At 37.3% G+C, this 23,823-nt stretch overlaps 1 protein-coding gene across 3 annotated transcripts in view; it reads left to right on the plus strand.

Annotated features, from left to right (window-relative positions):
• TRIM24 (tripartite motif containing 24) overlaps positions 1–23,823 on the plus strand; it is a 100,601-nt gene that overhangs the window by 38,878 nt on the left and 37,900 nt on the right. For all 3 annotated transcript variants that reach the window (XM_046669334.1, XM_046669332.1, XM_046669333.1), the window contains exons 2-4: positions 327–445; positions 16,479–16,626; positions 21,815–21,947. In XM_046669334.1, coding sequence (XP_046525290.1) covers positions 327–445; positions 16,479–16,626; positions 21,815–21,947 — 400 coding nt within the window. The remainder of the gene's footprint in view (positions 1–326; positions 446–16,478; positions 16,627–21,814; positions 21,948–23,823) is intronic.

The raw sequence follows: 23,823 nt of genomic DNA on the forward strand, positions 1-23,823 counted from the left end.
GAAATGGGTGATGAGGGTCCAAAGGTACAAATTTCCAGTTACAAAATGATAAGTCATGGGTTTATAATGTACAGCATGGTAACTATAGTTAATAATAATGTATCGAGTATTAGAAAGTAGCTAGGAGAGTGGATCATGAAAGTTCTCACCATAGGAAGAAATAATTTCTAACTGTATGGTGATGGATGTTAACTGAACTTATTATGGCTATCATTTTGCAATATACATAAATATCAATTATTATACTGTATACCTAAAACTAATATAATGATATCAATTATACCACACACACAAAAAAACTTAGAATGCAATTTTGTCTTTCCCAGTTGGAGTCATTCGATGTCCAGTTTGCAGCCAAGAATGTGCAGAGAGACACATCATAGATAATTTTTTTGTGAAGGACACTACTGAGGTTCCCAGCAGTACAGTAGAAAAGTCTAATCAGGTAAGTGTATTAAGTCTTGAATCTTTTGCCTCCTCTTATTGGGGCAGGGTGAAATGCTGGAGGACTCTACAATAAAAGGTGTCAAACATTAGACTATTATATCTATGAAATTATGTAGTATTTTAAAGATATATAAAGAGTAATCAATAGTGCATCTAAAGGAATAAAACAGAGCCAATACAAATTGCACCCCCACCTTCCCTCTCGCCTCAGAGGAAACCATTATTCATATTTGACATTATTTCATTTCTTTGTAATTTTACTATGTATTGACAATTAGATTTTTTATTTCAAGCCCTCCCCTTTTTCATTTTTAATGATAAACCCTATAATGATACACATGAAAAGTTCCGTGTCTTTGATCAGAACAGTTTCTATATTTTAAGAAAATCTTCTTTTCTACATGATATTTCTTTGAAAGCATCATTTGGTAGCATTGTCCAAGGTGTTTTTTGTTTGTTTTCTCTACTTCCTTAACCCACTTGTAGAACATTTCTATTGGCTTCTTAAATCTAAATGTCAGGTCTCTAGTAGATGAACTGTAGTACTCTGGTGGAAGTGAGCTATGATTAATTCTATTGTATGTGCTATGTATAGTATTAGTCTACTTTTGGATTGTGATTCACTGATAATTTCTCTAGGCAGTTCCTTTAATTTGGACTGGAAGATCTGTGAAGGAACTGAATCTGATTATGGAATAATTATTGTTAATCTAAAATGTAAATCTAAAAAGTAGTGTTTTAGGACTCTTTTCAGTAATCATACAGCTAAGTTTCTGTACTTTTCGTTTCATTTTCACTTTTTGTTTCTTGGGGAACTTTAATAATTTTGGGTTCACTTTAAATGAACATAGCCACTACTCACTAAAATACTTCTTTGTTTCAAAAGTGTCCACAATTCTTCCTAATATGAACTTTCATCAAAGACCAAAATAGAGCTTGGTGCAGGGAATAAACTTTCTAATTGTTGTGAAATCTGCTTTAAAGAATGGAAACGGAATTATTTATGTGAGCTACAGTGTCAAGTATGGATCCCTCTCAAAGTTCCCTTCTGAATACTCATGATTTTGTTTCTGTCTTCTATAGTGTCATGTCACTTTTCTTCATATGTGATTATATTTATACTAGATATACTTAGTTAGTCATATCATTCACCAATTGTACTCCATCAGGTAAACTCCAGTAGTACATGTAAATGCTCATGAAGTGATAAGAGATGAGAATTGAAGGGATTCTGATTTAAAGGACAAATTTAAGAGGCTACTTTATGCCTCTATATAATCAGTTTTCAGTATGTTTATGTTTATTTACTCTGCTTCTGTCACAGAACCATAATAGGAAGAAGTTATAATCTACTAAACTAGAGATAGAGTCTAATAGACATTTTCAATGTAGATAAGTGAGGATGGGGAGGGTATTAAATCTGGTTGGAGAATAGGGTGCTTATAGGGATAGTTTGGGAATGAAGACTAGAGACATAGATGATAATGCAGGATGAACTGGAGCTAGGAAGCATTGGGCAAGGGGTGGTGAGAGCTGAACTAGCATAGTGGCAATAAAGAAATGAAGGGGGTTGGGGGTAAGTTACAATCCACACAGGACTTGATACAGCCGATTGGATGTTGAAGGTGAGAGAGGCCTCACTGCCAGGATTGTGGTGCCTTTCACAGATATAAAGGGCGAGGAAGTAGATAGAGGTAGAGAATTGCTTTTGAATGTGATTGAGTTTACCAATAAGACTAAGGTGGAGTTGTCATCTGTGGTCAAACTTGAGCTCTGAAGAGTTCATACTTGGAGGAAGTTTTAAAAACTTTTTGTTGTGGATAATTTCAAGCATTACCAAAAAAAGAAAGGGGACAGTTTAGCATAACAAACTCCCATGCACCCATTACCTAGTTCAATGTTTTATGTATAACCTGACACTTCCCTCACCACTAGATTATGTTGAAGTTAATTCCAGGTATTATATCATCTATTCCATAAATGTTTCAATATTTACTTCTATGAAAAAAGAATTTTTTAATAAATATAACTACCATATTAATTTCACATGTAAAAAATTTACAGTAATTCGTTAATATCATCAAACATCCAGACAATGATCAAATGTCTCTAATTGTTGTAGTTTATTCTTTTTAACAGTGATTTCTTTATATAAGGATCCAGTAAGATCTATGTAGTGCATTTGGTTGATTTGTCTTAATAATATCTTTTAATTGATCTCAAATTACCCCTTTACCTTGCTGGCTTTTCCCCCCTCCCTTTTAACATATTTGTTGGGTAAACCACATTGTTAGTCCAGCAGAGTTAGCCTTATTCTGAATTTTGCTGACTGTTTCCACAAAGTCATTTAACATGCTTCTCTGTCTCCTGTATTGTATGTGAATTGGTCATAAAAATGTAGAAGCTGATTTAGATTCATGTCCTATTGAGTGAGGGGGGTGGGGAGAATACTTTCATCCATATGTCCGGATGTATTTCAATTGGGAGGCATATGATGTTTGATTTTCTTTTTTCTGATGTTAATGGCCATTAATGATCACTGCCAGGATCCTGTTACCAAAGCAGGTTCTTTTTGCCTGCCCACATGATTATGCCAATCACTGAGAGGAAGAGTTTGGAAAGGGAAAGGATTTAATCACAAGGCAGCCAGGCGAGGAAGTGGGCAAATCAATCTCAGATCTGCCTCCCAGAAAATGGGGACACAGGAATATTTACAGGGTAAGGGGCAAGGTGGTCTGAAGTATGGGAATAGGTGATTGGAGATAAGGAGAGGTGAGGAAATTGATGATCTGCATAAGGGCAGTCAAGCTTTATGCCTCTTCATGGGACACATGTTCACAAAATGGCAGTGTTACCATAATCTGAGGGTGGAGTTTTTAGCTTCTTGATGTCAAAAAGGTCACTTGTCGAGCATTTGTTCAGGCTGAGTTGATGGATTTGTGGTCTCAAGCAGCCTGAACTGGACAAAGGGTCTCAGTTCCTGAAAAACCACTTTTAATTACTCTGTTGATAAGATGGGGTCAGTTGAATGGGTCCTGGAGGGCCTGCAGTTATGTCCCATATTCCATTAGGGCTTTGAAAAATTGTGAGGTTCTCATTTTGTCATTCCCCTTTATTTCTTAACTGGAATAGAAAGAGAAAGCTTCCTTCGTCTACTCTTTGGTTATATAGGAAAGGTATGTTAAATGCTTGATTCTTTCCCTTTACTTGCTAATTTTTAGAGTAGTGATTTAGTTTCTTAGCATTCTTCAGAGGTGACAAATGAGTGGTAGGTGTTTGTGTTTATCATTATGAACTCATGGATTTTTAACATAAAATGTGTTGTAATTGTTATTCTCATTGGTGCTCAAATTGTGCCATCTTGGCGATGGGAGCCTCACATTGATTCCTGACTCCTCATACAATCCCAGTAGTCATTGCTGTTGTCAGGGAGGAAGACATTTCCTCTACCAACTCTGGGTTCTTCTGGCAGAGAACGAATTAAATTCACATGAGACAGAATAACAGGAGAAAATTAAACAAAGCTTTATAAGATGTATACATGGGAGAGGCTCAGGCAACCTGAGCAACTCACCAAAAATGGCCAAAGCCACCACCTTAAATATCATCTTCAGCTAAAGACAAAGGAGGATGTTGGGGGAGAGGGGAGTCAGTTACAGGAGATTACCAGACAAGTGCAGTAAACAAGGGTCAGGGTATTATGCAGATTTAAGTCCTTGCCTTCTGCATTGATAAGAGTTTCTAGAGATAACGTCATCCCTCCATCCTGATACAGAGAGGGAGACACCTTTACAGATGAAGATTTCCTTTACAGTGTAAATGTTGCTTAACAAAGGGTAAGTAAACTCTGCTTTTCAGAGTTTCTTTCCTGTCTGCGGCTTTTTTAAAAGTAACCAGCCCCAACTACTCCTCATGCCAAAGAGACATAACTTGGGGTGGCCAATTCCAGTCCCCCACAGTCCCGCCTTTGAAACTTTTTTTTTTTTTTGTTAATGTTATGATAGATTACAACCTTGTGAGATTTCAGTTGTACATTTTTGTTAGTCATGTTGTGGGTACACCACTTCCCCCTTTGTGCCCTCCCCCCACCCCCCCTTTTCCCTGGTAACCACTGATCAGATCTCCTTATCAATATACTAACTTCCACCTATGAGTGGAGTCATATAGAGTTTGTCTTTCTCTGACTGGCTTATTTCGCTCAACATAATACCCTCGAGGTCCATCCACGTTGCTGTGAATGGGCCAATTTTGTCTTTTTTTATGGCTGAGTAGTATTCCATTGTGTATATATACCACATCTTCTTTATCCAATCATCAGTTTCTGGGCATGTAGGTTGGTCCCACGTCTTGGCTATTGTAAATAATGCAGCGATGAACATAGGGGTGCAACGGACTCTTGAGATTTCTGATTTCAGGTTCTTAGGATAGATACCCAGTAATGGGATGGCTGGGTCATAGGGTATTTCTATTTTTAACTTTTTGAGAAATCTCCATACTGTTTTCCATAGTGGCTGTACCAGTTTGCATTCCCACCAACAGTGTATGAGGGTTCCTTTTTCTCCACAACCTCTCCAACATTTGTCGCTCTTGGTTTTGGATGTTTTTGCCAATCTAACAGGTGTAAGGTGATATCTTAGTGTAGTTTTGATTTGCATTTCCCTGATGATTAGCGATGATGAACATCTTTTCATGTGCCTATTGGCCATATTCATATCTTCTTTTGAGAAATGTCTGTTCATGTCCTCTGCCCATTTTTTGATCGGGTTGTTTGTTTTTTTGTTGTTAAGCAGTGTGAGTTCTTTGTATATTATGGAGATTAACCCTTTGTTGGATAAGTGGCTTGTAAATATTTTTTCCCAATTAGTGAGCTGTTTTTTTGTTTCAATCCTGTTTTCCCTTGCCTTGAAGAAGCTCTTTAGTCTGATGAAGTCCCATTTGTTTATTCTTCCTATTGTTTCCCTCAAATGAGGAGTTATAGTGTCCGAAAAGATTCTTTTGAAACTGATGTCAAAGAGTGCACTGCCTATATTCTGTTCCAAAAGACTTATTGTCTCAGGCCTAATCTTTAGGTCTTTGATCCATTTTGAGTTTATTTTGGTGTGTGGTGAAAAAGAATGGTCAATTTTCAGTCTTTTGCATGTGGCTGTCCAGTTTTCCCAGCACCATTTGTTGAAGAGACTTTCTTTTCTCCATTGTAGGCCCTCTGCTCCTTTGTCGAAGATTAGCTGTCCATAGATGTGTGGTTTTATCTCTGGGCTTTCAATTCTGTTCCATTGATCTGTGGACCTGTTTTTGTACCAGTACCATGCTGTTTTGATCACTGTAGCTTTGTAGTATGTTTTGAAATCGGGGATTGTGATTCCGCCAGCTTTGTTTTTCTTGCTCAGGATTGCTTTAGCAATTTGCGGTCTTTTGTTGCCCCATATGAATTTTAGGATTGTTTGTTCAATTTCTGTGAAGAATGTTCTTCCGCCTTTGAAACTTTTAAGTCTCACAGTCGTGTGTAACTTTAAGAGCTTTCATAGTCCAGAAGCTGAGTGGTAGATTGTTTCCTCTCACTGAACACATTTCTTAGTCCTGGTAACAGATCAGTTCACTTAAATCCATTTTAGAAGGCGGTGATACAGGTGTGCTCCCAACGTTTGGCCTATATTTTGGAAGCAAGCAATCAGGTATTTAACAAGTATTTCTATGGAAATAAAAAGAAAAACAAGGTTAATGGTTTGAGCAAATTATAAGCTAGTTCCTGAGTCCAGTGGACAGACGGTCAAGATTTCTAGATGTCAGAATCAAAGCATCTTTTGCAGCTTGAAATGTCTCTTATGATGTCATCAGGCATTCAGGTATCTTTCTGAGTGGCTTACAGCTTACACGGCAACAGACAGGAATCTCTCTTAAGTTTCTATCAAGTTGTTCAGCTTCATTTTGCGGGGCTTCAGGAAAAAGAGCAGGTTCAATTCTTAATGATTCCAAATGAAAATGAAGAAAAAATTGAAAACATTAGTTTGGAGATTTGTAACCAGATATTTCAGGAGAAGAATTCAGGATCCAGTCCATTTCACAGGTAGAAAAAAACCTGAAAGACAATTAACAGAACTAGCATCTAATATCCAAATATGCATTATAGTTTTTCACTGAAACATAATTTTTCTCTCTAAAATCAACCTCATTTTTACAAAAGATAGCCAAATTAAGACTAATTGGTTTCCAAAATAAGTTTAGTTTCAATAAACTTGGCTCAATTATTTACATAAGTGCAGCAAGATTAGAAATTGATCATATAGGCTTTTAAACCTGCTTTACTGGAATTTTTTTATGAGGAATCTCAGATTGAACTTTAAAGGTCTCTTGAGGCCAGAAAAGCCAAGCCAAGGACTTCTCATAAGATTTTTGCCTGCAGTACCTACAGATTTGAGTGAATTTCTCTCTTCTCTTGAGATTCCACAAAATATTTCGAGGTTTCTTGCACCTGCCAGATAAGCAAGCTTCCTTACTTACCAGGTAAGATTCCCGGAATCTCTCTCTGTAAATAAGGTACCAGGCCCATATTTCCACGTGGCTTTATTTCCAGAAAGTCAACCTTATTCCTCAAAGGCAGTATTGTCATATACGAGCCTATATGTGTCTCTCAAATATGACATTCCAGTCAAAGCCTTTGTACCATAACCAATGTAGAACAGATTCTTATTGAACTTATGCAAATAACCATATTGCCACGAAATAACCATACTCATTTACTCACTAAGTTTCCAAATTCTGGAGGGATCAGGTAAGGAGAAAAAGATAAATGTTTCAGTTCTGCTCATAAAGGTATAATTTCACTAAATTGCTGTTAAGCCATAGTTAGCATAAGAGAAAAGAGAAAAAGATTTCCTTAAATCTGAGAAAACGAAAGCAAAACATCAAAAAATCAACAATATTTCAAATAAAAGACATAAAAATTATAATCATCCTCATCAGTTGGTACGGTCCTGTATAATTGATTCTTGATCTTAATCTTCTGTTGTCAGTTTTATGAGGTCATCGCTTTCTCCATTTTATTTCTGTAATTCTTGCCCAGTTCAGTTTTATGATTTGAAAGTTTATCAGGAGCCTGTACTCTAGAGTAAGCGCCAGAGTCCTTTCCATGAATTTCTTTGAAGAGGAAACATACTTGCAAAAGCAAAAAGCATCAGAGTAAAACAACTGACTGTAAACAACAAAAGACTTAAAAATGACAATTGACAGAGAAACTTGTTTATTTCTGTGATACACAACACCTTAAAATAATATTTAGAATTATGGCTGACAACCAGGACAGATCAGAATTTTAGGAATGTTAGATAATTTTAAAACATTTATATCAATAACGTTAACCCATATAATACCATCTAACAAAATTTATCATCGCTATCTGACAACGCTTCCAATGTAATTTAACAGACAAAATAAGCCTAATTAGAATCTTCCACCTTATGGCAAGAGAGAGCAAATTTCTCTGTGAAGTCCCAGGGGCCCTCTGAAAATCCCCAGAGAAATCCTCTTCCTTCATCCAGGTCACAAGAAAGCCTTTATTCGGGACTTGAATATTTTTGAGGGAGAAGCTTGTCAAAAATATCAAAAGGTTTTAAACGCTTGTTCAGATAGGAAACAATGCTCACTGTGAAACAATGGTCAGGTGTATACTCAAAATGAGTACAGAAATAGTCAAGGGCAAAACAGTTAAAACAGTCAAAATCTTAAGAGACCTCTTTCTGAACCTAAGAAATTATTTTAACAAAACAGATTTTCTGTCTTTTAGGTAGACTTAGAGCAGACCAAAAGTTCAAGAAACTTATCCTTTTGAGAGCAAAAAGCAAATTTTAATTTTTGCACCCACTCATTTTTTTAACATTAAAACTCATTTACTTAATTTGATTTAGTTAATCTTAGTCAGCTTGACCAGAATAAAACTCCTTTCAGAATTTCTTCTTCACAAACTTATACAACTTTCTTCTACCTTCAGAATTTGTCCCATGCTTTCTTTTTTTCCTTCTAGTACCTTAGGACTAATTTATCTTTCTTAACCCAACAAACAAAAGTACTTCCATTCTTTATGCCCTCTTTACTGAAAACATACCTTTTTTACTTTCCTTGAATACAGAGCTGTTTTTCTTATTACTTTCCAGTAGCTTTAATTACATATGTTAATTAGAACTTTTAACCCTTACAGACCCTAGTAAAAACTGAAAACTAAGCAATTATGAACTGTCTTTTATATCAGCATTCTAAACACTTTTCTACAACATGCCACTTCACAATAAAACACAAGGCATACTTTCTAATAGACCCAAATGCTTTTAGCCTCTTTGCAATAAGAAGCCAAAAGCAGATCAACTTATGTTTAATAATTAATGTCTAATGTCTTATTTGGAAATGATCTAGGTACTCAACGAATTTTATCATTTAAATCAACCTAACAAAACTTCGAAGTTTCATTACCCAAAAGATTTTAGAAGTTATTTTAAATATACATGTCATGAGATGTAATTATTTTAAAAAGTTTACCCAATACTTTTAGCTTTTTCACATGTGTTTAGTTTACTTGTTCCCAATACTTGTTTAGATTGCCCATAAAACTTCATGAAACATTAGACAAAATTAGCTACCATTTGAAGCTATTATTTTGCTGAGAAATTTCTAACAGACAATGTGAGCTTATTTCATTAGTAAACCCAGGCTGCATGTTTGCATCATATCCAGTTTTAACTCTGGAGGACATATCCATTTTAATCAAACCAACAAGCTTAAACTTTCATTATCCAAAGATTAATCTATATCATCTTAAAAGATATTGGGTTAATTTCTGTTGCATTTAGAATTTATCTAAGCACTTACTTTAAGCCAATTAAACAGAGCTCTTAGTTTTGGCCATACCATCTGGGGGTAAAAAGATTACACACATCTAAGATACATATAGACACACATGCACAGAAACTTCACACCTGTTGTTTTAAAAATCACTGCCATGAATCAGGTACAATAATATACAGCTCCCTAGTTATGAATCCAAATTTTGTTTTGAGCATTTTTACTAATATTTGTGGAGAAGACACTCAAGATGCTAGATATTTTTTCTTCGGCAAGGGCACACTTATGGCCTTTTCCCTTCTTCTTTTTTTTGTTTTTTTCTTTTTTCAGTCCTTGGAATTAACTTCATCACAACAACACAGAGAAACCACTCAAGTCTTTTTTTTTCAGATGGAGTTTTAGGGGCATAAACCACCCAATTGAAAGCATTTCCAGCTAGTTAAAATGCACCTGAGGGGTGAGTCTCCGGGGATGGTTGAGGCATTCTCCATGGTGGTAAAGCTGGTGTCTGACTGACAGCAGCCAGAGAAAGGGTGCAAAGGCACCTGACTGCAGGCATCAACATAGTTATAAGATCTAATTAAGTCCCACTTAGCCTTGGCACTTAGTCCCTGAGCCAGCACAAGGCAAGGCAGGGAAGCAGGAGGCAAAGGCCTGGAGCTGCCTGGGGGCTGGAGCTCTCTGTGCCCCCGGTTGAGAGTTAAGTACAGAAGGTCCAGGTTCTGCTGAGGTCCAGCCTGAACTTACCCTCAACTTGGTGACAAGAGAGGAGGTGACAAACAAGACAGACAAAGCAGGGAAAAGAAGGGATCAGGTCTCATCCTCATGGCTTCTTCCTGAGGGTTATCAAGATAAGGGTCACGCAACAGTTCCCATGCCGGGGCAGACAACAGTAGCAGGACAGTTGACAGAATAAATCACAGGTCTCCTATCCTCATAACTGACTCAGTAGGCACCTAAAATACTCAACGAGTCAACCACCAAGAGAGGGCACCCCGCCTGGGGTTGCTGGGGTGATCAGGCCCGGAAACCAGAGTGGGGGCTCCCAGAGGTGGAGCCTTTGACACTTTAAAGATTTCTTTCTCTACTGCAAAGCTCAAAAGGAGCCTAAAATGGCCACTGTAACTTTAAGAGAGAGGAAAGAAAAGGGTCCATTACCTTGAAAATCTCCCCTGAACCTAGGGCAGCACCCTACCTGTTGTGCCTGTGGGGTTCCTATAGCAAGGGGCAATGGGGGTGTCCCTCTGCATTGCATCCCTTGTATACCTTCCCTGTTATGTCTGGCAGTAATAAGTGCCAGGTGAATTGTCCCAAAGATAAAAGAATAAGAGAAAAGCAGTGAAGAATTTTCTGCCAGTCTGGGGGACATTCTACCCAATTGCATCCTGGAGCCGTTCTCCCAAGAAGGGGTTCCCATACTCAACCAAAGGTTAGAGTTTGGTATTTCCTTTGAACCTGAGTCCCAGTTGGGACTTTCCTGTGGTTCAGAGTGTGGTCAGGAGCCACAGGAGGGATTCCAATCCAGCCTTAGGAAAAGAAACCTGTCATGGGAGTCTTGGAGATTGGCGACCGTCCTAATGACTTAAGTGGTCGACCTGTGCCCATGTAAAATTTATTTATTAGAGACAGCATTAGGAAGGAATGGATTAATTTGTTCTTCATCACCCTCAGGCTTAAGGTACTGATTCTCTTCAGGCTGAATTCCATGATTTGCCCCATAGAGTAGCCATGGGCAGCAAACGTGGATTCATACAGCTGTCTGAGAAGGTTCCCGATGGAGAAGTGAATTTAGATCCATCTTTGAAAAAGAGAAAGGCACAAGGAAGACTATAACTTCAGCTTGCAAGCTGGTGAAGCAAGCGGGCTCAGCAAGCCAAGGAGTCAAAAGAAAGATTTCTTGGACTCTCAAGGTCTAAAAGTAGTGCTCCTTTATTCAGAGAGTAGCGTGGGGACAGGGCCCATGGGCAGGACTTTATCAATAGGTCTTGGTCTTATAATATTGCATAAGGAAGAATTCCCATCCAGACATTTTAAAACATACTCAGGTAAAGTTGATATAACCTCTTTATAAAGAAAATCAGCTCAAGCATTCCAACCTTCATAATCTTATCAACACTTAGACCTTTAAATTTCATCAGTTCAATTGTAACCTGAGTCAGGATCTTAAAGCTAGTCATTATTTTATTGCATGTGTTTCCTTTTTAATTTGGCCTTTTCATAGGTACCAATAAAAATTATGATGAGAGCTCTCGCAATTTTTTTCCCCCAATTTAGTTTTCCGAGTTTAAATGATCCATTGTCTGGCCACATTGACGAGTAGGATCTTAACAGTGACTCAAACAATAAGCTTAACCATGGATGCAAGAGGTGTCTCCAAAAGAGATCCAGATAGTTCACTCCCAAAAATAGTCTAAGAAAGTAAAGGCCTTCAGTGCACAGCAAGCAACAAAGGTTGAGGCAACAAAGGCCCCTTATGAAAGCAATTGAGACCTCTTATGACAAACTCTCCTGAGAGCTAACACAGCCGGATAAAGAGAGTGTGTCCCAGAACCCCAGATTACTTGACTGGCTGCCAAGATGTATGCCGGTACATGCATCCTCTGATGGCGGAGACCAGAAAGGTGACAAAGCCAAGCTCTCAACACACAGAACAAGACAAAAGGCCCAGACAACAGGCTTATAGAGATGCCTGTGTCTTATGACAAACAACAAAAAAGACAGAGACAAGGAAAAGTACTATCTCTGAGAGGAAAAGGATCTACAATCAATGAGTACTCAACCAAATCCTAGAGTAGCTGAATCCAAGAAGCTAGCCTCACCAAAATTTTCTCCTGCTAATCTAAATTTAGAAGAACAAAAAAAAACTCACCAGTCTTGCTTCCGTTGGACCCTGCAGGCAGAGATCCAGGAGACTGATGTAATAAGAACTCTTGCCTCTTGCTGGCTCTCGCCAGGGGTCCAGAATCTCTTGGCTGCAGCAGTCCAGGAGTGAGCAGTGTCCAGCCAGGGAGATTTTATGCTGTCCAAGTCACCAAACTGTTGGGGAGGAAGACATTTCCTCTACCAACTCTGGGTTCTTCTGGCTGGAGAATGAATTAAATTCACATGAGACAGAATAACAGGAGAAAATTAAACAAAGCTTTACAACATGGGTCTCAGGCGACCCGAGCAACTCACCAAAAATGGCCAAAGCCACCACCTTAAATATCATCTTCAGCTAAAGACAAAGGAGGATGTTGGGGGAGAGGGGAGTCAGTTATGGGAGATTACCAGACAAGTGCAGTAAACAAGGGTCAGGGTATTATGCAGATTTAAGTCCTTGCCTTCTGCATTGATAAGAGTTTCTAGAGGTAAGGTCCTCCCTCCTTCTGATACAGACAGAGAGACACTCTTACAGATGGAGATTTCCTTTACAATGTAAATGTTTCTTAACAAAGAAACTCTGCTTTTCAGAGTTTCTTTCCTGTCTGCAGTTTTTTTAAAAGTAACCAGCCCCAAAGATTCCTCATGCCAAAGAGACATATCTTGGGGTGGCCAATTCCAGTCCCCCACACTGTCTTCCTTGCTTTCTGTTTTGACAAAATGCTGTTCATTTTCTGTTTTAGACCTGGAACCAACCATTTCTCCTAGCAGCCTTGGTTCCTTTTAGTCAGAAATGTTATTTGGAGACCACAGTATGGGGTCTAGGGGCACTCGTCACCATTACGTTGGTCATTTTTCTAGGCCTTTCAGGAGAATGACTTAGCAAATACTTTTTATTTTAAAAAGAAAGAGAAAATACATCATAAGTATATATTGATATTTATAAGTCCAATTTGGAGTTGTATGGTTTTATAGTTTATATTTATCTCACTTTTGATTTTATATTTATCTCACTTCTGCAATACTGGAGATCTTGGTTGGTAATTACATTGACATAGTTGTTTTTATATATATATATATACACACACACACACACACAGTCATCACTTAATGACAGGGATACGTTCTGAGAAATGCATCGTTTGATGGTTTTGTTGTGCGAGTGTCATTGAGTATACTCACACAAACCTAGACGGTATAGCCTACTATATACCCTACATACCTATGCTATATGGTACTAATCTTATGGGTCCACCGTTGTATATGCGGTCTGTTGTTGACTAAAACATCATTATGTGGTGCATGACTGTACACGTACATATGTATATATGTATGTGTATGTATATATCTGTTACAGGGTATATCCTATCAGTTTTGGTACAATCAGGAACCATTTTAATTCTTAAAATTAAGAATTATTAACTAGATACAAACTCGTTTACTGAAAGGATAAATTAAAAACTCTTGAGGTATCACAGAGATAGCAGCTATAAGGGAACAGCTGAGCAACAAAGGCAAAAGTTTGGAATTATTAAAATTTAGAGGAAGGGCCTTGTGGGATGCAGTTCAAACATCTAAAGAAGAGTTGTTACTTATCTTCTGCTGGTGTCTGAGCCTTTGGTCATGAGATCTCAGACCTCAGAAGAACAGGAGTAGGCCAGTGGTGTTGGTGTCTTGGAAGTGGTATCTTGGAAGTGAAAGCTAAAGCTGGTTCTACAAGTACTGGAAAAACTGCAAACTAGAGCTAACTGTTGCTTTGGGAAGGAACTGTTGCTGCTGTGGTAAAGCAGCATTGGTTGGTGTGATGTTCACAGAAAATGTAAGCAATTAGGAAGCCAACCAAAATAATCAAGTCTCTTCTTCCTCTGGCATTGTATTCTCCCTCCAGCACCACCTGTTGTTAAAATCTAATGGTGGAACCAGCTTAGAAAGCATAAATATGGCTTGAAGAGTAGGAGTATAGAAGAGATGGTGCTGAAAGTAGACATTATAGAATTGTTTCTGTCAAAACAGAAAGCAAGAAAGACAGCAGTTACTACACATGTGCACTGGAAATATTCCATCAAATCATCATGTTTTAAAGTTACTTGAAATAAATAACTCTTCTCTGTATGGTTAAGCCACCCTCTCGATAGGCAGGTTCATTTGTTTCATTTTGCTTTTGATGTTAGGGATTTAATTTCTTTAAATTTAAATTTGTATAACTACATGAAAAATATTTATATAGCTCCAATGTAAAATCTGTAAAACAGGATGTATTTAGAGAACTCAAATTTCAATCCCTGTCTCATCTACCTTATTTCTTCTCTGCCTTCTAGGTAACCATTTAATTTCTTTTATGGTTTATCCTTCCATTTTTAATAGTATTTTATATATAATTTTAAGTAATTTTATCTTTTTAAAGTAATAAGCAAATATCGTCCCACCCCATCTCCATCTTTCTTAGATAAGCAGTATCATGATAGGTTTTTCCACTTATTTTATTTTATATACTAGAAATTTTACCCACCAGTATATATTGAGCTCCCTCATTCATTTTTGTAGCATAGTGTTGAGATGAATTGTTAAGGGGCCGGCCCGGTGGTGCAGCGGTTAAGTTCGCTCATTCCGCTTCTTGGCGGCCTGGGGTTCGCCTGTTCAGATCCCGGGTGCGGACATAGCACCGCTTGGCACGCCATGCTGTGGTAGGCGTCCCACGTATAAAGTAGAGGAAGATGGGCACAATGTTAGCTCAGGGCCAGGCTTCCTCAGCAAAAAAGAGGAGGACTGGCAGTAGTTAGCTCAGGGCTGATCTTTCTCAAAAAAAAAAAAAATGTTAAGTGACATTCTTATAGAGGTGATAGTTGAAGCTAAGGGAGTGGAGGAGACCAATCCTCAGAACTAACGAAAATCTAAAGAATCAGAGGAGGAAGAGTGGTGGTGGGATCCAGAGGGGCCATCAGGAGATAAGAGGATCTGGAGGTATCAAGGAATCCAGATGATTCCTAGGAACCAGGAGTCAGTGGCATCGAATGATATTAGAAAGATCGAAGATGATAAGAACTGAGAAAAGGCAGGTTTTGGTTTATGGAAATGTTATCCAGATATTTGCAATTTGGTTAATGTAAACCACTGACTGAGAGGGAAAATTTTTTTTCCCAGCCACGAATGATACCATGAGGACTGCTTATATGTTGTGTAAATTTAATATCTATTCTCAGAGAATAGTGCCACCATCTACACGACTAACCAAGGTGAAAACATAGAGCTGTGTCTTCTTCACCTCCCATATGCAGTGCATCTTCCAAATGATTCAGTTTTACTTCCTGAACCTCCCTCATTCATCTCTACTTCTGCCCACTTTCACCTAAACCACTGAGAAACCCTCCTACTTGTCTCTGTGTAGAAACACTTGCCCTTCTCTAATCTGTTCTCTACATTGCAGGGGCAGCGATTTTAAAAATGCAGATCTGGCTATGTTGCTTACTTAAGAGATTTAGGAGACTTTTTCAGACAAAGACTAAAATCGTCATCTGACCCTGCTTGATCTGGCCGCTGCCTGTCTTGCCACTAGCTTCTTCTCTTGCCAGTCTTCTCCTTGATCTCTCCCCTTCAGTCATACTGGCTTTCTGTCAGTTCTTTGAACCTACCATGCTCTTCTTGCCAGAGGTTTTTGTACATGCTGTTCTCTCTACCTAGAAGGCTTTTCATCAGTAATTGATGACTCAACTTTCATATCTTGGTGCTAATATGATCTCCGTAGAAGCTTTGCCTGGATAATCTCTCCTGTCACTTTCCCCAGCCTTCCAGCCTTACTAAGATGAGATCAGTTTCCCTCATCATATGCTCTTATAGCTTCTCTTACTTTCCTTTATGGCTCTTCTCAGTTTATAGTTATGTTTTAGTGTGGTTATTCCACTAACATAGGTCTGCCTCACTTTTAATCTTTACAACTATTCAGTAAAATCTGTGTTATTATCCTTATTTTAGAGATGAGCCTTCTAAGTAACCTGTCCAAGACTACTGGGCTAGTAAATGGGAGAATTGGAATTTGAACCCACATTTCATCTGTGAGACTAGGTATCATAAGGGCAGGGACTGGGTTTGCTTTTCCTGATCATTGTATCCTCAATGCTTAGCGTAGTGCCTGGAATATTTGATATATTGAACTAAGGACAGTGTCCTGCTATTTCCATTTCCTGTATATAATTTTAAACGTAAAGTCAGTTTAAATTTACAAACACTAGTAAGAAGATAACTGATAGAGTCAAGTATGGTTTGTATATCATTTATGGATGACTAGTGATATGACCATCTCTTCATTTTTCTCAAAAATCGATGTGGCGTGTTTCTTTTATCAGGTGTGTACAAGCTGTGAGGACAATGCAGAAGCTAATGGGTTTTGTGTAGAGTGTGTTGAATGGCTCTGTAAGACGTGCATCAGAGCTCATCAAAGGGTGAAGTTCACAAAAGACCACACTGTGAGACAGAAAGAGGAAGTATCTCCAGGTAATAAATTAGTTCTTTTAATCTGTTTTTTTCTCTGTCCCTCCCACCGTCTTTTCTTCCTTCCTGTACTGACTTGTTTTGATATACTTTTAAGCATTAAATATACTCTTGTTTTTTAATACAATTAGGTCTATACTGTAGTTGAAATTTGAACACTTACACACGTTGGTAAGTATGAATAGATAGAAAATCCTTCTGCCTTATATTCATACTCTCAATTCTCTTTCTCCTATAATGCCTTAATTTGGTGTGATTGTACAGCAAATGGAAAAAAAAAAACCCTGCTTTTTGAATTTTTCTCTCTTATCTCTTCTTTTATTTCTAAGATGACAAGGGGTGAGTTCAAAGTTTTACAACTCTTTTCTTTCTGTTATTCTTGAAGTAAACCTGTTTCATTATATTTGATATATGGATAACCAAAGAAGCTTTGCTTTTAATGTAAGTGTGGTTTGTGGGTTTTTATGTTGTTGCTTATAATGTAAAGTTTACTGATACTTTTTTTATTCTAGTAAAATACATGTAACTTAAAATTTGTCATTTTAACCATTTTTAAGTGTAGATTCAATGGCATTAATTGCATTCATAGTGTTATGCAACCATCACTACTGTATATTTCCAAAACTTTATCACCCCAAAAAGAAACTGTATCCATTAAGTAATAACTGTCCATTCTCCTCTCCCCCCAGCCCCTGCTAACCTCTAATCTACTATCTGTCTCTTTGAATTTGCTTATTTCAGATATTTCATATCAGTGGAATTATACAGTATTTGTCCTTCGGTATCTGGCTTATTTCACTTATCACAGTGTTTTCAGGGTTCATCCGTGTTGTAGCATTTTTCAGGACTTTGTTCATTTTTATGGCTCGTTAATATATTTTTGTTTAAAAATTATTACTTATTGAGTCAACCAGTGTTTGTATGCCTATTCTATATTCTAGGAACTTTGGTAAATACTAGGGATGAAAAGTTGAATAAGAGAGATGCTTCCTACCCTCATGATGAAGGCTATGAACAAATTAACAATCATAATTTGGCCTCACAATTCTGTGGGATCACGTGAAAGAAATACAAATTCAGATTGGGAGATTTAGGTTCGAGGCCAAATCTGGGACTTCAAGGATGAATAGAAGTTCATCATGTGAAGGGGAAGAGTGGGGAATACTGAAGCACATGTGCAAATTTCCAGAGGGGAAAGTTGAGTGTAGCCGGACAGTAAGATGCCAGAGGAAGAGTAGTAAGGGATGAGGCTAGCAGTCTGGAGACACAGGAAAAGGGGGAGATATAATTTCTGAGGATACTGATAAAGAAAAAGCACAAAAGAGAAAAGGCCAGGCATAGATTCAGATAAGTTTAATAGCTTAGTATTGGAAAGACTTATGTTTTTCTGTGAAGTCAGCCTTCTATTGAAGAAGGAGAGCAGAGGAAAGAGGATTAAAAGGTAAGGAATGTGGAGGATATTTAAAATAACTTCAGTTGAAAGAGAGTGCCAGCTTTGGAAGCAGATGGGTTGCTTACTAACTTTGAGGTTACATTTAATGTGTAGGCCTTAAAACTTTCTCCATCAGGCCTCAGTAGTCTGGATGTGAGTATAAAGAAGAATTGAACTTATCTTGGGTTGGGGTTTAGTTTAGTTGGACAGTTGTTTCAGAAGTTCAAGGGGGTAAGAAATACAGATTATAGCATGTACTGAAATGAAGGATTTGGGGATTTTAACCATATCAAGGAAGTGAACTTGATAGTGTCAGTTGATAGGGTGAAAGAAACGATTAGGGACTAGAGATATGATGAGGTACAGTGAGAGTAGTTAACTAAGAATTGGAAGGTTAGGGGCTGGCCCAGTGGCGCAGCAGTTAAGTGCACATGTTCTGCTTCAGCGGCCCAGGGTTCACCAGTTCGGATCCCGGATACAGACATGGCACCACTTGGCAAGCCATGCTGTGGTAGGCGTTCCACATATAAAGCAGAGGGAGATGGGCATGATTGTTAGCTCAGGGCCAGTCTTCCTCAGCAAAAAGAGGAGGATTGGTGGCAGATGTTAGCTTAGGGCTAATCTTCCTTAAAAAAAAAAAAAAAAGGAAAAAAGAAAAGAATTGCAAGGTTAGAGAATAGAAGTTGTTAGAGTGGGGTGTTTGAATTTATGATTATAGAAATGGGACAGTTATGGACAATCAATAATCTAGGGTGGGACCATGATGTATATTGAATGGAATAAGTAGCTAAAATAAAGTACAAGTCTCAAGATGAAAACGTCTGAGATGCTTGTCTTTATGTAGCGATTTATGTGGACTTCTAAATCATCCAGCACGATGATGAGACTTAGAACTAGGAGGATGCCTGTGAGTCAGGATCTGAATTTTTTGATAAATAAAGGAAATCTATAAATGGGTGAGATGATGTCCTAATTGTCTAAATCAGAAGTTCTATAAATAATAATTCCTGGACAGTGGGCACAAATCAGGATGTCCCAAGCCAAATATAGATATATGGTCACCTTATCTACTCTGATGCCCAGATGACAAGAACATCAAGGAGAAGGGTGCAGGGAGCTATGAAGATATTCAAATTACTAATATTGAACCATCTTTGCATTGCTGGAATTGATTCCATTTGGTCTTGGTGTATTGTGCTTTTTAATATTTTTAAAATATATAGTTAATTTTCTCTATCTGATTATCTTCCTTTTTTCATTCTGAACTTTATGTATTTTTTTTTTTTTAAAGATTTTATTTTTTCCTTTTTCTCCCCAAAGCCCCCCCCCCCCCCGGTACATAGTTGTATATTCTTGGTTGTTGGTCCTTCTAGTTGTGGTATGTGGGACGCCGCCTTAGCGTGGTCTGACGAGCAGTGTCATGTCCGCGCCCAGGATTCGAACCAACGAAACACTGGGCCGCCTGCAGTGGAGCGCGTCAACTTAACCACTCGGCCACGGGGCCAGCCCCGAACTTTATGTATTTTTACCTTCTTTTTGATCTGACTAGATAGTTGGTTATCTTTTTGTCTTAATCTACAGAAACAGCTGTTAAACTTATTTATCTAATTATCCTTTACGTATTTTCAGATCACTAATTTTGTTTAATTCCTCTCAGCTTACCTTAGTTTTATTTTAAAATTGTATTACTAACTTCTTTGAGAAGTACTTGACATTCATTTTTCATTTTCTTTAGAATTGTAAGTGTTTAAAGCTTGATTTATGATTTGCCACTTTGATTTCTGCTGGGTTAGATATTCTGCATTTATGGTTACCAAGCAGTTGGGGATTTACAAATTATTGTGGTTGTTATTTTCTACTTTGGTAGATTTTAAATAATAATATGGAAAGAGGCCCATGATGTATATTAAATGTGAAAAGCAAGTTGCTGAACAGTGCGATTATTATGAACCTAATAATTCATTAAAAAAAATTTTCCAGTGCTTGGGTTTTATTTGTTTGTTTCTGGTTTCAACTTGATAGTTTTCTTATATTATGATCAGAAAATGTGAGTCTATTAACTCATTCTACTTGCTGGCACATGTTTAAGGTTTTTGTAAACATTGATAATATTTTTCATATTTCAGATAAGTAAATTTCAGATAAATAAAAAATTTATATAACAAAGAGAGACCATAAAAGTTTACCATATGAGAAAAAGGAGAAAGCCTTTCTAGAAGCAGTTCTCAAAAACTAAAGCCATAAAAAATAAAAACGGATAAATTTTTCTATAAAAAATTCTAAGGATCTGTTTGGAAAAAATACCATTAAACCAAGTCAGACTGGGGAAAATATTTCCAGAATCTTTGGCAGGCAGTATGTCAAATGTGTTTATAAATTGATAAAAAATGACAATTGGACAGGAAAATAGCAGAGGTTATGAACAGGCAGTTTTTTTTTTTTTTTTTTTTTTGAGGAAGAAGTCCTGAGCTAACTGCTGCCAATCCTCCTCTTTTTGCTGAGGAAGACTGGCCCTGAGCTAACATCCGTGCCCATCTTCCTCTACTTTATGCCTACCACAGCATGGTGTGCCAAGCAGTGCCATGTCCACACTCGGGATCCGAACTGGTGAACCCCGGGCTGCTGAAGCAGAACGTGTGCAGTTAACCACTGCGCCACTGGGCTAGCCCCAGGCAGTTCTGAAAAGAGATACAAATGGTTGATCAATGTGAAAATTTGTTGAATCTCAGTTGTTAAAGAAATGCATCCAGAGATAGCGAAATCTTTTTTTTCTTTGCCTGCCAAATTGGCAAATATTAGAAATATTGAGAAAACTCTGTTAGTACGATAATAACCACTCCACACTGGTAGGAGTACAAATTGGTACAACTTTTTGCAGGACCATTTAGTTAGTTATGTATAAATTACCCTTTGACCCAACGATTCTACTACTAGGATTTTATCTTATAGTAACATTCCATGATTTATAAATTTCATGTTTATTTCATCATTATCATACAATATTGAAAGATAAGAGACATTCAAATGTCCACTGGCAGGTGTTATATCCATTTGATGGAATACTATATAGTTAATAAATAAGTGAATGTATTTACTAACACATAAAAGTATCTAAGATAGAGTTAAGTGGGAAAAAAAATCTTACAAGACAGTATGTGTAGTGCCATTTTTTTAATTTTATAAAACAAATTACCTACTAGTATATATACTTATATACATAGAAAAACAACCAGAGGAGTATATACCAGGTTATTAATAGTGGTTATATCTGGAGGTGGGATTATTCCTGAAATGTTTGGATTTTTATGGTTAATTATTAGCGAGATAACTGGTGTTTACTGTTTAATCAATCATTGTATTTATTTGTATTCTGATTTTTCTATTTAACATTATAACATAAGCATTGCCCAGTTTTGTCCCCACTCGGGATAACTGTTGAGAAGTTACATGGATGACTACAGTATAATAGTCAAAATTTTATGATTATTTCTGTGTTAATGGATATCCTCTGTTAGGATTTTTGCAAAAGTGAGGAAAAAATTTTTTCACCACCTCTTTTATGCATTTTTATTAGATTTTCTGAATTTTATTTTTAAAAATCTCCCATATTTAGAATAGAACACATCACTTGGTTCACACTCACTTCTCTGGGCTATTTTCTTAAGACCTTCAATGGGTTTGAATTTAAATGGACAATCTAATAATTATTTACTAACCAACTGTTAAATTTCTTCTTCTTGCCTTCCATTGTTTCTACAGAGGCAGTTGGTGTGACTAGTCAGCGACCAGTGTTTTGTCCTTTTCATAAGAAGGAGCAGCTGAAGCTTTACTGTGAAACATGTGACAAACTGACATGTCGAGACTGCCAGTTATTAGAACATAAAGAGCATAGGTATCAGCATCTTTCATTATTTACATAGATTCATAATACAGCTTTATGAAGACTAGAGGTTTACTGGCACCCTAGCCAAAGGCAGTTGGCAAATAATGTTTTGTTTGGCTAGCAGTATGTTGGCACCTTCCAGGATTTATCAACTTTGGCACTATTGACATTTTTCGCCAGATAATTCTTTGGTGTGAGGCACTGCCTGGTGCATTGTATGGTATTTAGCTGCATCTTTGACCTCTATTCACTAGATTCCAGTGGCATCCTCCTGGTTGTGACAAGCAAAACTGTCTCCAGACATTGCCAAATGTGCTGCGGAGCAAAATCACTCTGAGTTTAGAACCACTGGCCTATACGCTGTTTTAATATATGTGGAATTAGTTGCTAGTGTTGTTTAATGGGGAAATTTTACATTAAAAAAAAAAAATCTAGATCTTTTGGTCTTTTTGAGAAAATGGCAGCTGTTGTAGCCCTGGGCCCCATATACCTTCATGTCAGCATTTGGCTGGACTTGACTTTAGTGCTCTTTAGAATGAGGCATGCCTTTTCCAATTCATCATAGTTTCTACTAAAGCTTACGTTTAAATCTTACTTCCACAGGCATTTCAGTTAGCAACCACTAATTTAAACAGTAAAATTCTGGTTAACCGATACAAATATAATAATTGCTTAAAATGGTCTAGGCTCTATATAATGACAGATTAGGTAATTTGGACCACCCATCCCAGGGATGATAACTAGAAGAGCTGGACAAACTGCAGAAATTATTGATAAATTTTAGTGCTTAGTAGTAAAGAATTATTGGACCATGATTGGATTGCAGTGGGGACAGAGAATGGTAGGGGTTTTTTCCCCCTTGAGGCATTTGCCTAGAGATTGAGGAGTACCTTTAATAGGCTCACAAGGCTGGCAATACAGGAATTGGAGTTAAGGGATCACAGGGGTTGAAGGTTTCTCCTTGCTATAAGTTGGGATCCTGAAAGTCTACACTATTATAGTAAAGATGCACTAGCTAGTAAATAGTTCCTCACAAGAACTAAAGCTCAGCATCACATCTTCTTGGTACCCAAAGTTAGATTAAATTGAAATCATAGTGCTGGTGCCCCAAGATACCTGATAGAGCCAAATCTAAATCTTCCACAGAGAAAGGAAACATCATCCTAGGCCTCAAATTTATTCAATAATGAGTTTTTCAAAATGGTCCAGAACACAATTAGAAGTAACCAAGTATGCTAGGAGATAAGACAATGTGAAAAAAAAACTAGCAGATAAAATAAACAATATAAAAAGACTCTCAGGGCTGCATCTTATTATGTGGAAGATGATAAGAGACAAAGTGGAAAATTTGGGTGGAGAACTAAAAACTTTAAAAAAGAATGAGATGGAAAGTTCAGAAATGAAAATTACAGTAACTGAAATTAACTCATTAGAAGGTTTCACAGCAGATTTGACATTACAGGAAATGAGAATTAATGAACTAGAAGGAAATATTTTAAATATCCAGAATGAAGCATGACAAACAGGAGGATGGAAAGCAGAAGAGGGATAGAGAAGATATAACACAGGTTGTAATTGGGGTCCAAGCAGAGAAGTGGGAGAGGATGGGAAGGAAGCAAGAATTGAAGACAGAATGTAATAGCTTAGAACTACATCTAGCCCATGTTTAAGAAACCCCATAAACCTCAAGCAGGATTATTTAAAAAGAAAGTGATATTTTTAAAGTACAGAAAGAAAAGAATTACAAAACTAAAATCCTATACCTAGTGAACATATTCTTCAAAAAGGAAGGATAATGAAAGATGTTTTCAGACAAAATGAAGTGGGAGAATATATCCCCAGTAAACCCTCACTAAAGTACACTTTAGACAGCGGACGAAAAATA

The sequence above is a fragment of the Equus quagga genome, chromosome 8 (genome assembly GCF_021613505.1).
Source record: "Equus quagga isolate Etosha38 chromosome 8, UCLA_HA_Equagga_1.0, whole genome shotgun sequence".
Lineage (NCBI taxonomy): Eukaryota > Metazoa > Chordata > Mammalia > Perissodactyla > Equidae > Equus > Equus quagga.